The following is a 16,310-nucleotide window of genomic DNA, read 5'->3' on the forward strand; positions in this document are numbered from 1 at the left end:
GCTTTCCCTTTGATATATCGCTTACTCCTTCGAAACCGTCGACTATGGCAGGGAAATCCGGTATGCCGGAGATATTTTACATGCAAAATAGGACACTGCTAGCTATTAATCAACATTTCAATGATATACTATTAAAAATACATGGCTATGAATATTCAAATCAATACGTAGAAATATTTCCAATCAAATGGTGACATGATATTAATAATTGATACAAAATTTACTGAGCTGTAATTGTTCAAAACCTGACCACATTTCTACATGTATTTTCTTGAGTTTCTAGTTTGCACCCGTATATAGAAAACAAAAATGTGTTCCACATTAAAAACTACAAGGATCAGCCCCATGGGGTTGTTCGAGCCGGTGATGTGGAACAAGACAACCAAAATTTCTAATGATCTACAATCGAATAGTTTAATCAATCGTCACACTTGAATTCGCAAATGCACGAGAGACTGCTTAGATTAAGCTTGATTAGGAACAAACACCTAATTTTGTTTGTTTTATAGCCGACGAGATTACTCCAATATCCCAAATGTATGCAATTATATCTTTGTATATACTTGTATATACGGATTTAATATTTAAGCTTCTCTTCGCCAAGCTTTAGTTCAAGTTTTGTATGCAAGCAGTTATTTTTATAGCATTAAGTTTCTCTACCATTCTGCGATTTCGGTTGAAGCGATCAACTTTTTCTCATTATTAATCGAGTTCATTTTACATAAATTAGAAATTAATCTTAGGCACTCAAAATTTGTCCAATTTCTCAGGCGAAACGACATAACATGAAATTTCTTCCGAGCTTGCATGACACAAGATTATTGAAAATACGTGGCTTCATACATTCAAATCGAAACTTAGAAATATTTCCATTCAAATAATGAAATAGTATTAATAATTGATACAAAATATACTGAGCTGTAAGTGTTTAAAACCTGACCACTTTTCTACGTGTATTTTTCCTTGAGTTTCTGATTTGCACCCCTATATAGAAAATAAAGATGTGTTCCACATAAAAAAGTGCTGTCCGACATCAAACTGAAATCTAGTTTTGCTCTCAGTGAAAGCACACTGAAAACTTAATTTGATGTAGATTTTCTCGAAATGACACGTCACGAGCATAAGCTAAAAATAGACTAGCCAAAAAAGTCCGGGATAGTATACATTTAGGCGATTTACTCGCAAACAAAAAAATGATTGTGTGCTATCCACACTACGGCGGGAATCCGATTTCGAACTTAGGTGATTTGGAATGCGTACTTTTTGCGATTGCTATGGACTGTAAGAGGAAATTCAGCAGCTAGAAGTTCTATATGGAAGATCTATAATAGAACGGAAACTGGAACAAACGTATCCCCAGCAAGCCGTTCTAGTTTTATTTATTCGACCAGTTCTACTGTCAAATTTAAGACTGGTCTACGATGCCGATATGTATATTATGTATATTTGAAACACGAGTAAAACACTTCTGGGGCTGCCAGTTTTTCTTGTTATAAAATCCAGATTTAAATTTTGTAACTGACATAAATTATGCATCTAGAACTAGAACACTACTGAATATGTCCTAAGTGTTAGCTATAAGTAGACGGAAAATGTTCGGTTATATGACTGACAAGCAGTGTTGTTTCATAAAGTTGTAAGCAAGTTCCACCGTGAATAGCAGTGTGGCTATTTGAGCACAGTATAAAAATGTTCTCTTTGTTCTTCTCATATCCAAAGCTGTAGCATTCAAAGATTATAACATTAAATAGTGTTATCTACTTGATCTCACACAACTCGCACATGTGATCACTTTGAAATACGAATTTAGAGGCTCTGAAGACCGAACATTTTACAGTGAAGTCTTCTACAACACAGGGAACGTGAATTAGCAATCCGGCAAAAGGTATCCCAGATCATTTGTTTTTTCGACTAATTGGGACAATGAACGATTATCTCGTTTCTGACCACAGATAGAACCAGAATCACTTCAGTAAATTTTTATTTCTTTTGTAGACTTAACAAAATTGAAACACACATGACTTCTCACTTAGCAAAATTGAAACCATAAAATTTCTATTGAAAACATCTTTGATTGATGATCTTGGAAAGGCAATGAAAAACGATGTATTCTTGCAATCTTGAATTCGATAAAAATATTCTGAGAATAAACGCACTGAATAAGTAAGAAGTATTTTTTTTTCAAACAAAAACTCTACACTTACTCTAATGTATGATCAAATGCAGAGAACTTCTTGGCTTACTTTACTCAAATCCAAACTCAAATTTTGACATGTTGTTCAAAGAGCGTGTAGAATATTTTCAAGTATAATACTCATCAAAATTCTTTGCATTCAGTACATCTATACAAGCATATTCTGGTTTTGAAAATCCGGCGGTTGATATCTTTAGTAAAACACTCAGCAATAAAACAACATAACCTAAATCCAAGGATACCATATTTTGTTTTGGGTGATGACAGATTTTTACGTTAATCAACAAGTGAAATCAAATTGATGTTTGTTTCGATAACAAATTCATTTAACTTAGCTTAAAGTTCATGGCATAATTCCATATTACATGCTTTGGGTTGTAAATTTACGTGAATTCGAACATACATCTATCGAGACGCAAATTTTTTCGTACTGTGTATGTTGATAGTTAAATCCATGCATTTCCGTAGATCCGTATCGAATATCCGTACCTTTCAGCAAAAGACGATAAATGAATATTCTCTCCTAGCCAGTGTTCAGATGGAAATTAGTGACAGAGCGTAAAGACTGGTCTGTGTGTGTTATGAATAGAGAAGATGCTTGGATAGAACCTGTCTGTCACGAGACGGCTTGGATTGGAACATGTTCGATATACGCTGTAATAACTTGGTGCGGGTTTGAAGAACTGTATTTACAACAACTCGGGATGGCGAAAATGGTAAACGCGTATGCACGGAATGCATATGAACACAAGTTCGAGTTCTGTCTCTGGGGGTGTATTTAAAAAAAATTCTATGCTGTGAGTTTGCATACATTTGACTTTTCAAGCCAAAAGCTCGGGAAGCTAACATGTCTTGTCAAAATGTATTAAACACTGATGGCTTATTACCGGGTCCATCCATCACTGGTAAATGGAAAGTGATCACTGCTGTGAGGAGCAGAAAATACAGGAACGGATGAATGTTTTAGTACGAAAACTGTAATTTGTGAAAGAATCTGTATCAAAGAATGATTCAAATTTGGCTCTAACGAATATCAGTGAATATGATAATTCAACTGGGAGTACGCTTGATTTATGCAAATTTATGCAATCATTCAACTATCGTATCATTTCAATAAATTTGTATCACAAGAATCTATTTTATTGTGGTTCAAATAAGCGACGTCAACATTCCAAAGCTTCTCATTATTAGTGCTGGTGAGAAAAAAGCAAAAATCTAGGATAAAGCGCAGTAAAGAAAAAAACCAATTTTAATTCAATTTTTTTACTGGCTAAAATAGTAAGTTTAATTAGAATCTTTTTCCTTCGTCGTTGTTGCATTTGATGTTTTAATTCTTTTCCACTTCATTCGTCGATTCTGGAACCAAACTTTCACTTGTCGCTCGCTTAGATAAAGAGCCACGGCTATTTCGTAACGTCGGAGCCGAGTCAGATAGTTCGAATGGGAGAATTCTGCTTCCAGCGCTTTGACCTGCAAGAGAAAACTAGTCTTAGAATAAAATGTATCAGTGATAATTAATGTACATTACCTGTGATCTAGTGAATGCTGTTCGCTCTTTCCTGTTGCTGATATTGGAGTGCCGGCCGAGCTTTTCTGGCGTTTCTGGTGGGGAGGCAGGTGACTCTTGTGGAGAAAATGGTTTCTGTTGAAGTTCGCAGACTGTGGCTGCCAATGCGTTTTCTGGAACAAGGATTGATTTTATCAGGTTTAAACAGTCTTAGTAAATAGTCAATGTTGCGTTTCCTGTCTAAATAAAGAAATAATTGTTGAACCATCTTTCTTGCCAGAATGTAGATTGTTCAACAGTAAACATGTAGAAGAAAGCCTAGCCCACGTCACCATCAGGCGATGAAGACTTTTGTTCAAAACGACTCCGAATGGAATAAATTCTCTAATAAAAAGTCTCAACTGATATTTCTCCATTTTTAGCGATTTTTCTTGGAATGCCGGTAACCGAACACCTTTTTTGAAATGGTCAAAATTTATCACTACTAAAATGATAATAAAATTTTTTCAATCAAATGAATCAACTTAGTTTCTTAGTCTGTTGTTAGCTAGGAACTTTAGCTTTCCATTGATGTATATATGTCCGCATAATGTGCACTTAGTCTAAAGGTATAAGCTTAAAATAAAAAGGGTGCCGGTAACCGAACACTCGCCCCTACAATTATAAGGTTAAAAAAACACGGGGAGGTGTAGGGCACTGAATTTCATCGCAATGCTCGTTCATATCAAACATTTCAAAAAACTTCAATTTTGAGTTATTTGTGATTATCTCATGCTACTGAATATTTTATCATAAATTGCTGAACATATTTCCGATGATAAGGAGAAGAAATTATGTTGCTGCCTTGAATACAACAAGAGTAAGTCAAATTCGCGATTGCAATAGTTGAAAACAGAGCGATGCAACAAAGCATTGCTCCAGGCTTAAATAACGTCTACAATTCAATTTCTAGTTAAGGTGAGCTCGAGGTTCGTCTTAATTTGTATGTTTACTTAAAAGTTGAATGCAAAATTATGATAAGTGGAACTTAATTCGGAAACCCCGTTTACTTTGATTACCCAAACCGAATAAAAACGTTGAATGCAAAACGGACACGGATTTTGCTATATAAAATCGTTTAAAAGCTTCTTTGCTGCAAGAACCGGACAACAAAATTTTGAATGCAAAACCCGAATAAAATCTCAGTCGGTTCTTCCGAAACAAATGTTTTTATCCGGTTCTTGTATTTTGAGTTTCTTTGGTCGACTATCGCTGCGGACAGAGTATATTAGCTTTTGCATTCAAAGTTTTATTTTCCGATTCCGAATGCCATCGGAAATATGATCAGCAATTTATGATAACATTTTCAATTGTATGACATAATCACAAATAATTCAAAATTAAAGTTGTATGTAATGTTTGATATCAACGAGATTTAAAGAAGAGAGCTCATGACGCCTTTACCGTACCTGGGTAGGTATAAAAAATAAACACTTGATATGATTCGTTCGTTCTAGCCTGCGCAGTTGACTGAGCAGAAAGTAAGTGCAAGTGCATCATTCCGGTTGGTTCAGGAGCTCTGGAGCTCAGTTCCAGTATTCAGAATTCAGTTCGGTATTGAATCAATCCGCACACGAAGCAGTTTTGCTGCGAAACGAAAGCGATTGCGTCATTCTGCTGCTGGTAGTTTGCATTAGAGCAAAATACAACGAAAAGTGAAAAACGATGGGGAACATTATACAAAGTTAGCCCTTCTAATGGCTCCAAATGTTATTTAAAGAACTACAAAGATAGGTAAAAATCATCTGTTTAGTACAAATCAAGAAAAATTTATTCAAAATTCCCACCAAATGGGTGCGAATAAAGCCAGCATTTGACTGCTTCGCGTTTGAGAGAAATGCTCCGAAGTGTTTAATATCGTAGAGAATCACACGATTTGGCCCATCTGAAGCAAGAAATTAGTCCCGCAAAGCATTTTGATGGTTTCGAAATAATCGACATCAAGGTTCTGTATGTAGCTATTTTTGAGACCGGTAAGACCGCCGATTTGTGAAAAAGCTACAAACGAAATCACGCGAAAAGAAAACTTTTCACCAAAACTGCCTAAGTATTTAATTAATTCGCACAGGACGCAATTCTGCTGCGAGGTGTTTGCAGTACGAGTTTCACTTCAAACAGGAGCTATTGCGTAATCCAGCTGCTGGTCGTTTACATTGGAGCAAAATAACAACGAAAAGTGGACAACGATGGGGAACATTATACAAAATCAGCCCTTTCAATGGCTCCAAATGTTACATAAAAAAACAATCAGTTTAGTAAAGGTTTACAGTCTGATAGATTCTAATCCGAAAATTGTACCTGTATCTTATAATCAAACTTCATCTGTTGCTTACGCGATCGATCGACTTGATTTGGACAGTTCTGCTAATTTGTAGTCGGTTGTAGACGGTATTCTCAATTTGCTTGTAAAATTCTAGATGAAGAAGCTAGGATTCCGCTTGAAACAAATGGTCTCTGTTTTCGACGATTTAGCGATATCCAGTGTGTGTGAGTAGCTTGGATTTTTACGATGTACGAGCTAAATGTTATCACGTTGTTACACTTGCTTCGATGTCATTTTCACAAACCCATAAACAAATATCAAAATTAAACAGTGGACATGATGTCTAATGAGGTCGATAGTCGAGTCAGCTTACAATTGCAGCGCGATCAATTTAATTAAGACAAAAACTTTTGAGTTACACTCAGTCCTATTTCACGTTTTTAGGATAGCTATTACGCACCTAGACAAAATACACAGTTTTAGTTACATATACCTAAGCCATACGTTGCATGGTAACACACCAAATATCTAGATTTGATTCAAACAAATTCATCAAATTAATTTGATGCAAGTCAATTCATCAAACCAAAATTATAAATTTTTCAACTTCGTGGGTACTAGAAAGGAAAATATACCTAAAATGGGCATTCATCCGAAAATAATTGGAAACCTCTGGCTCATCAATATGGGATAGCCCTTTATCAATAAAGGAAGTTCAAACAGTACTCCTGTCTTATAACAATGTTGCTCCTGGGTTGAGCAGAATAAAATTCAACTTGTTGAATAATATGGCGAATCTTCGACAGGTTTCCCGAGCAAATTAAGCGGTGGCAAATAAAAGTTATCACCATTCAAAAGTTAACTTTCAATTTCAACTCATCTAGACTCAAACACTCGCACTATCAAACGCATCCAGTATCATTGTTTGTTTATTTCCTTGAGCTGCATTAGTTCGATACATACAATGAATACATACAAATGACGAATTTCGCACTAATGAAACTTGCTGTGCATGAAGTCTTTGTCACAAAAAATACTTTGCATACTTTGTTTTTTCCTTACATGATCTAGACTGTCTTTTGAAAAAGGCCAAACATTTTTTACCATTTTTTTTGCAAATGGCTGTAATCGAAAACTGGCAAATCCTACAAAAACGTGTTGTGTGAGTGATTTTTACAAAACTAGTCAAGTTTTCGAATAAAAAACAAGGGAAAATCGTAATCGACTGTTACACTGATAAAATCGATTTTTTCAGTGTAGCAGTTGATTAGTTTTTAATTATTCAAACGCTGCTCAATATCATTGGAATAATTCGCAAGTAAAAATACATTCATTTGAAGTTTCCTATAAAAAGATAAACTTGCAAATGCCTTATTATTATATCAGAAGTAATTATAATGATACGATACAATTGTATGTATGTATGCATGAATGTATGTGAAGCCACCATAAATTCAAGGATTTTCCAAGGAATGCGAGTAGACTTACCGTACACACTTAAATTTTATTACTGAATCTCGGCAAAAAAATGCCGAGATTTGCACAGCCGAGTGCTCGGTAATCGTCTCGGCAAAATGCATAATTACTGAGAATCTCGGCAATCCTAAATTTATTAACTATCAATTATTGCCGAGCTTCACGAGGTGGAAATTGACGGTGTTGTCACTGAAGCAAGTCTGACTGCCGATGATTTACTTAAAAATAGAGTTAGTCATTTTAAAAACTCCATGCTTGAGGGAGTTAAGATACTCGAGTGCAAGCAATTGTACTCAGCATCTATTGTCGATGGAAATAAGTCTTATCGTCCCTCAGATTTCGAGTAACATTTGCCGGATCTGCGTTGCCTAGCCATGTCTATATCGATAAAATTCGTCTTCCTGTTCGGCTTTTCGTACCGCAAAAAATTCGGACATACAGCTACTTATTGTAGTAATAAGTCTAAATGTATAAAATGTCAAGGGCTCCATAAGGATAATTTTTGCGATAAAGATATTGAAAAATAATTTTATTGTGGGGAGAGTCCTCATGATCTCTCAGTATGCGCTGCATTTAAGTTGCGTAAAGACAAAATTAACCTTTCTTTAAAAGCACGGCCTAAGCGCACATATGCAGAAATAGCTAGAACTTTTTTGAAGCAGTTATCAGCTCAATGGCCAGTTCTCTCAGGTTTTGTATCATTTGATGGATAATTTATCATCCGCAGCAAATGATTCAATCACTGTCCTGCAGTGGAATTGTCGAAGCATCATGCCAAAACTTGATTCATTTAAAGTTATGTTGCATAGTCAAAAAAGTGATGTAACATATTTGCTTTGTGCGAAACATGGCTCACATCAAGCTTTAAATTTTAACGACTTTAACATTATACATCTCGATAGAGACTCCCCGTATGGCGGAGTGCTTTTAGGAATTATGAAATGTTATTTCTTTTATAGATTAAACATTTCTTCGACTTCTAGTATAGAAGTTGTTGCTTGTCAAATAAACATTAAAGGAAGGGACATTTGCATTGCTTCGGTATATATTCCTCCAAGAGCTCAAGCTTAATGAAATTGTCGAAGCCCTCCCTGCTCCACGATTGATTCTGGGAGATTTCAATTCGCACGGAATGATGTGGGGTTCCGTTTACAATGATAGCAGATCATCTTTAATATATAATATTTGCGATAATTTCAACATGACAGTATTGAATATGGGTAGCATGACACGGATTCCAAGACCTCCTGCACGTCCAAGTGCATTAGATTTATCTCTTTGCTTGACTTCAATTCGACTAGATTGCACCTGGAAAGTATTTCCTGATTTACACGGTAGAGATCATTTACCAATCATCATCTCAATCAACAGTAACGCGCGCGACTCAGTATGTTCTGGTTTCAAGATGCTCGGATGCACCACTAAACTCACTGACTTCCCGAGTGAACGTTTCAACAATATCCTATACTGAAGTCCCGGGAAGTGTTGATTCAGAGCTCTTATTCGAGGAAACTGAAGAAAAATTTGCAATACTATCGCGTAAGAATAAAAACTTCCCTATTTTTAACTTTTTTTTTATAAATATAAAAAATAGGTATAGAATTCGCTCAAATTTTAGAAAAATTTTCCGAGGCCGAAAGTCATATACCAATCGATTCAGCTCGACGAACTGAGCAAATGTTCGTGTGTGTTGTCAACTAAGAGGTCGAGATCTCAGAGATGGTTGGACCGATAGTCGCAAATGAAAGGTCTCCCCGTCACCCTGAACGCTATTGAATGGGTTTGAGATCGGATGTTTACTTTTTGAGTTATACAAAGTTTTATGTCAAAATTTTCAGTTTTTTGACAGTATCTGTCACAATTGACCTTGAAAACAGAATATATTTTTAGAGTTAGATTCCGCACGGTAATACCTATCTAACAAGCCATAGATTGTTGAAATCCGTTCTTTTTTAACGGAGATATCGAAATTTTTGTGTAAGCGACTTTTTCCTCTATTTCAGCAGTAGAAGTTTTGAGAGCTGTCTGGCAAATGAATGCTTGGGAGCAACATAAAACACGATTTTTTGTACTGTGACATACATTTGTTTCTAAGTACCCAAAAGACTGTGTACAGCATGATATTTTGCCTCGGACCGATTTTAGCACGGTTCGTTTTTGGCAACATAATCGTTCGAATATGCCATATGTAAACCAGATGATGGCAGAATTTTCGAGTTGAAAGCAATTCCATAATTATATTGATTTAAACTACTTACAGTAATAAATGCTGGAAGAACATAACAGCCATATACCATTCGAATCAGTTAGTCGAGATCAGCAAATGCGTGTGTGATAAATAATTTCACTCAATTTTTTTCGGAGATGACTCAACCGTTTTCTACAAACTCAGATTCATATGAAAAGTCGTATACTCCAATACAAGGTTCCTGAATTATGTTTGGTTCCGACCTCTGGTTCTAGAACTACAGGATGATTTGTGAAACAAAATTAAAACTGTGTAACTCATTTTTCTCGTAGATGGCTGAACCGATCTTAGATTCAAATGAAATCTAAGAATCATCTAAGATTCAAATGAAAAGTTTTAAGATTCTATAAAACATCTTGTTTTTCAGTCAAATCCAACTTCCGGTTTTGGAGATACAGGGTGTTTAGTATAAAAATGTCTATTTTACATAAATTAATCTGGTTTATCGGGTTAGCAGATTTGGATAGTCGATAACCAAATAAACTTATTTCATTTTTTGTTGTATTCAGTTTTCGTTTCGGAAGGGACCAAAAAATTTAATTCGCACTACGATTCCTCAAAGATGCCTACATTGATTTTCAAACATTTTGAAACAAATAAAAAAATTCAGCTACTCAGGTGAATTTGTCTGACTTCGGCTACACCGAATTTCGAATTCCGGTTCCAGTATCAAAGCTCAATCGTTTTCTCAAAAAGCTAAATCGAATTTCAGAAACAAAAGTTCAAATTAAAATAAATCTCATTTTATCCAATTCTGACTTCCGATTCTTGAATTGTAGGATGATGAATTTTTAAAATTCAAAGCGATATAGAAGATGACAATCCCGAAAAGTTTTAAAGTTGGACTCAAAAATATTGCAATTTATTCGTCATATGGCCATACGAATCGGTTTGGGTTATGCTGGTTCCTGAATACCTGCTCTGGAAGTACCTTAAATCACCCTAAACTCTAAAGTGGAAATTACTTAGACATATCATGGAATGTTTAATCGATTGTTACACTTTTAGATTCAAATTCGATCCGATTTGCAGTTTCGACATTACAGAGTAATGAGTGAATAAAATCTCAAATTGCCACATTAGAATAATGTCATGAAAACTGAAACACCGAAGAATATTCATGCAAAAAACACATGCGGATTGATAAAAAAGGTATCATCTCACTGCTCGGTGGATTAAGCACGTTTTTTATTATGTATTTAATATACCAATATATGTTATCTCTGTTATTAACTTTGTAATATTAAAAGATTTGCGCAATAGTTGATTTTAATCATTCAATTTATAATCCTGAAAGACAATCAATAACATGGAAGAAGAAAACATTCCAAGTAAATCTTTTCTCCGAAGCTAGACGGAAATTTATTTATTTATTTATTTATTTATTTATTTGGAGCAGGGAAAAGTCCGGTGGAGATGAAATTTATCAATCTCTCTCTCCAACAGGCATAAAACCTCCTCATCATTTGTATCAACAGATTACAATGATCCAACAGATACATTTAGGCCTAACACTACAATTAAAACTAACAGTTAAAACTAAATTTATAACACTATAACTAGTTGATGACACCAAGTATAGCAGTATTAGTACTCTTACTTAGAAGGTGAGAGAGAAGAGAACAGTGGTTGGGTAAATTGAAAACAAGGGTTGGTGGAGGGGGTGCTAAACGAGCGAAAACGAACAACGGGGTTCAAATCAGCATGTAGATCTAATTAGGGTAACAGAGGTATTTTGGCCCACTTTAGGATTGATTTTATTTTGGCCCACTTTGTACAAATATCCACCAAATGTTATGATATCTTTGAAAACCCCTTCCGCAATAGGTAATTTAATATGATAGGCATCAAATTGATGCAACATGGGTTACTTAACATGGATAAAATCCGATAAAATCGATAAAGTTTGTTAGGTGGGCCAAAATACATGAAGTGGCCAAAATACCTCTGTTACCCTAGTTATCAAAAAGATGGTGGAAGATAGAAAAAAAACGACGAGGTTAGAATCGACATGTAGATCTAATTAGTGATCGAAATGAATGGTGGAAGACAGAAAAAAGAGGAAATAACGACCAGGTTAGTTTAGGCGAGCGAATCTAGTTAGTTTCAAATGAAGATGATGGAGAGACGGAATGGGGATTGAATGAAAATAAAATATTAACGGTTCCCAATAAATAGGTTTTTGACAGTATTTCGAGGTAAATGAAGATCGAACTCGTTAGAACAACTGTTGAATAAGCGACACATACTGGAGACTGGTTCATTGAAACCGTAGTTAGTTCTAGCGCGAGGAACTCGGAGAAAAGGATTGAATCGCAAATTACGACGATGGATGTCAAAATTCAGCAGTTGTAGGAGATCAGCGCAATCAATCCGGGATTGGATTAAGTCCGCAACGAAAACAGCTTTGATGGTATCCCGGCGAACAGATAGCCGAGATTTATGAGTCTACATCGATTTTCGTAGCTTGGAAGATTTGATGTATCTCTCCATGGCAGACGGCGCAAAGCGAAACGAACAAATTTCCGCTGAACAGCTTAAATTCGCAGCTTATCAGTTTGATATTACGGTGCCCAAACAACGACAGCGTACTCAAGGGTCGAGCGAACTAATGCGCTATATAACGATTTCAAACAATATATGTTGTCATAATTTTTTGCAATGCGAAAAATGAGTCCCAACATCTTAGATGCTTTAGAGATTGATCATGATCCTTGAAATTAAGTGTAGAATCCAGTAGCACTCCTAAATCCTTGATTGTTGACTCCCGTTTTAGGATGGTTTGCGAAATAGTATAATCATACGTGATCGTTGTTCTTTTGCGAGAGAAAGAAATGATGGAACATTTTGATGCATTTAGCACCATCCGGTTAACGTTGCACCAATTTAGAAATACATTTAATTGAGACTGCAAGAAACCGGTGTCATCAGGATTCTTGATGAGATGAAATAGCTTAAAATTATCGGCGAAAGATAGCTTCATGCACTTCAACGAAAAATTCAAATCATTGAGATATATAAGAAATATGAACGGCCCCAGATGGCTTCCTTGGGGGACTCCGGAGCTTGCGATGAATGATGAAGTGACACAGTCACCTATTTTCACTGACATACTGCGACCCGTCAGGTATGATTCAAGCCAATTAAGGAATGATCCGTTGAATCCTAGCCTATCGAGCTTGGCAACTGCTATCTGATGATTAATCTTGTCGAAAGCTGCGGAGAAACCCGTATAAATAGCGTCTACTTGATGTTGTGCTTGCAATGAACGAATGATATAAGACGTATATGAAACGAGATTCGTGGACGTAGATCGTTTTGGCATAAACCCATGTTGAGTATCACATATATAATTGGAACAGTTGCGAACTATAAAATCTAGTACTATTATTACGAATAGTTTTGATACGGCACATAAAGCGGCAATTCCTCGATAGTTTGAAATGTTGGATTTGTCGCCTTTCTTGTAAACAGGAAAAATATAAGAAACCTTCCATGACTCTCGAAAAACTCCGCGTTGAAGAGAGATATTAAACAGCATCGTCAGTGGTACAAGAAGGCTTCTAGAGCATTTTTTTAACACTAGTGACGGTATACCATCAGGACCTGCACTTGAAGATGGTTTCAGCTTTAAACACGCTTTGTTAACGGCAGCAGTCGTAATCCTAGGGTGAGGACCAATCGATGAACGGAGTGGAACGTTACTGGCAGCCCTTAAGATTTGTTGTGTAGTTAAAGTTTCATCGGAAAAAACACTACTAAATTGAATACGGAATAAATTGCTAATACCAGCAGAGGTCGATCCATTCAATTCACCAAAGGACATGTGAGTTGGTAATCCAGATTCCTTTCTCTGGTCGTTGACATGATTCCAGAAACGTTTAGGATTAGTTTTAAGATTGTTCTGGATGCTGCGTTGATAGTCATAATAGAGCGCCTTATTTAGCCGTTTATATCGATTATTCACGAATACGTAATGTGATCTTAATTGAAGTGACGGATGCTTAGTAAGTTTTTTCAAGGTTGATCTTTTTACACGTTTAAATCGTTTCAGAAGCGGATTCGACCAAGGAGGATGAGCTGGCTGACGACAAGTTTTCTTTGGAACAAACTGGTCGATTGAGTACAAAACAATGTTTGTCCAAACCGAAGCAGCGGTGTTGCAATCGTTGTCAGATAGTAGCAAGCTCCAATCTAATGATGATAAAAATCTGTTCATTGCCTTGAAGTTTCCATTTTTATAATCGTAGAATATTGAATATGAATTACGCTTAAAAATTAGCGGTGAAGATTTCGTTATAGAGATATGGAGAGGCGGATGATGACGGCAAATTTTAACGAGTGGTTCAGGTGCTACAGCGACTAGGCAAAAATTTGAAAGCTCCTGACTGGTGAAGCAGAGATCGAGAAGGCGATTGTTGCTATTGTACTGCTCATTCAGTTGCATTAGTCCAGCAATGTTATATTCGTCCAGTAGCCTGTGACAAAATTCATTGTTCAAAGACTCAGCGTGGGGAAACAGATGATTAGCGGCAGAGCGAACCCATTTAATACTGGATAGATTAAAGTCTCCCAGTATAACAATGTTATCATTCAGTGTCATTTGGTTTGAAATTGAAGAGAGAGAATTCAAATGCTGTTCAATTAATCCCATGTCGCCGACGCGATCAGGTGGTACATAAATCACGCAGATATAATGTGTGTAGTTTTTCAGAGAAAGGGCTATCCATAACTGTTCAACATTAGCACAGTCTGGAACAGGTAGCAAGCGAGAATGGAAGTTTGAGCGACAGGCTATCATAACGCCACCACCGCTTTTTTTAATGCTAATTGATAGGTTGAATGAAGAGATAATTTAGTAAAATAGAGTAATCAGGAGTGAAACATTGAAAATATCTGGTAACTGAAAGGAAAAAAAACTCATGCGATTGTCGCCTTTTACGACATGGGAGCAGGAACGCAGTGGATCTATTCTTGGTTAATTTTTTTCCGTCGGATTCCATGCGGCATCTAGGGTGGTACTGTCCGGAGAGAGCTAATAGGTACTATCAATCTCCTAGTGGACCCCAGCCCCTGGAATGTGTCACTCAGGTTTGAAGTTCAAAAAGCGTGTAGAACTAAATACATGAACTAAATTCTTGATCTGAATTCCGAACCTGAGCATGCCAGTCTACTTCGTATCCACGTCCTCCAGTTATGTCTCTGACATTACACACCCGCTTTTTTCAAATGATGGCTTGATATCACATCAATTAGCATTTCTATTTGTTTCAACGTCGAAATCAGTTGGATTAGTTGCGAAATTAATGGCATGGCACATTGTTACATCTTTGCTAGTGAATGTTGCATAGATCGCGACGCTTCTTTTATGAGATCAATGTTTCAGTCAGTTTCTGTAGATATCAAACAATCAATAAATTACCTTTTTGACTAGCATTTGACGGCGTTTCCGGAATCGAAATAGATCCGTCGGAAAAGTCCGTGTGTTCCAAATAAGACGCTCCTTGATTTTTATCATCGTCACTGCTGAATGATGTGCATTGTTCTGTGTTTCGTTCCGTATCACAAAGATTGTTACCATATGCATCGCCGTACATGGCTGTACTGACGGGTGAACCGAACAGATTATCAACATGATCGATGTTACCCACTTGTGACACTGCGTTTGAACCAAAGGAACTACTAACACTATAATTACACTCCGATAACTGATGGACACTTTGAGCTTGGGTACACTGAGAATCACTGCTGTAAGGATCAAGCAAAGGTGTTCCTACGAACTGCTGATCCTGATGGGAAGCAACGAATGGGTATTGATTCGAGTTACAAGCGGACTCCAAACACCCTCGAGATGAATGAGACGTATAACTTTTAATCCAGTAGTTCGTGTACAGATCCCGTTCGTCGTTGTAATAATTGCCATGCTTGGTGGCACCATAAAAACTATGAAATATGCCGCCTATTTTCTGAAGGTGCTCGGCCGAACCGTAGCCTGTATCGTAATACGTTGCTTCCGTAAGATTTGATTCCAACACTGCATTGCTTTTCTCGAAATTTGTTGGCGTTACCGGCACGAAATGATCACGTGTCTCAACTTTGCAGTAATGCGAATACATTGTTTATGAAAAGTTAACACCACCAGTTCGACAAAACCACCCGACACAGTCTGAGTACATTACGCAAATGAGACGAATTGAGTGATCACGACAAAGAAAAGCGTGAAAACAGATTGTGGCGTCTTAGCCAATCAGCGTTCGGCATGCATTTCGAGTAGGCGGTGCTCACTGACGCTCTGCGATCGAGCAGATGAGAACCGTTCCGCTCAATCGGCCCAGGGCAACTTGTTGATGACAGATTAATTTAGCGCTATTCAAATTTCCGCTACGATTTTGTTTTCTTCCCTCGACATCTTGGTTGACGTTTCGAGGGGTTTGTTATGTAAGAAAAACAATTCGAATTTTATGACGGCCATACCCGCTTATCTCCCGGTAATTATATTATTAATTAGTAATTTTTACTCTATGTTCAATGCTTACTGCACGGACTCGGCTATAATGATGCTATTTCGGGAGAAACTGAGCAA

The 16,310-nt window shown here is 36.7% G+C and overlaps 2 protein-coding genes across 2 annotated transcripts in view; both read right to left on the reverse strand.

Annotated features, from left to right (window-relative positions):
• Positions 1-3,478: 3,478 nt before the first annotated feature.
• On the reverse strand, positions 3,479-15,843 carry LOC131433841 (homeobox protein Hox-B5). Its single transcript, XM_058600446.1, has 3 exons — positions 15,150-15,843; positions 3,723-3,874; positions 3,479-3,664 (listed from the first exon to the last, which is right to left on the reverse strand). Exons 1-3 carry the CDS (start codon positions 15,841-15,843, stop codon positions 3,479-3,481), a joined length of 1,032 nt encoding a protein of 343 aa, XP_058456429.1.
• Positions 3,739-16,310, reverse strand: part of LOC131439556 (lipase 3-like) — a 52,453-nt gene continuing 39,881 nt past the window's right edge. Inside the window, exon 7 of the mRNA XM_058610710.1 lies at positions 3,739-3,874. The gene's annotated coding sequence lies outside the window, so the exon portion shown is untranslated. The remainder of the gene's footprint in view (positions 3,875-16,310) is intronic.

The sequence above is a fragment of the Malaya genurostris genome, chromosome 3 (genome assembly GCF_030247185.1).
Source record: "Malaya genurostris strain Urasoe2022 chromosome 3, Malgen_1.1, whole genome shotgun sequence".
NCBI classification, from domain to species: Eukaryota; Metazoa; Arthropoda; class Insecta; order Diptera; family Culicidae; genus Malaya; species Malaya genurostris.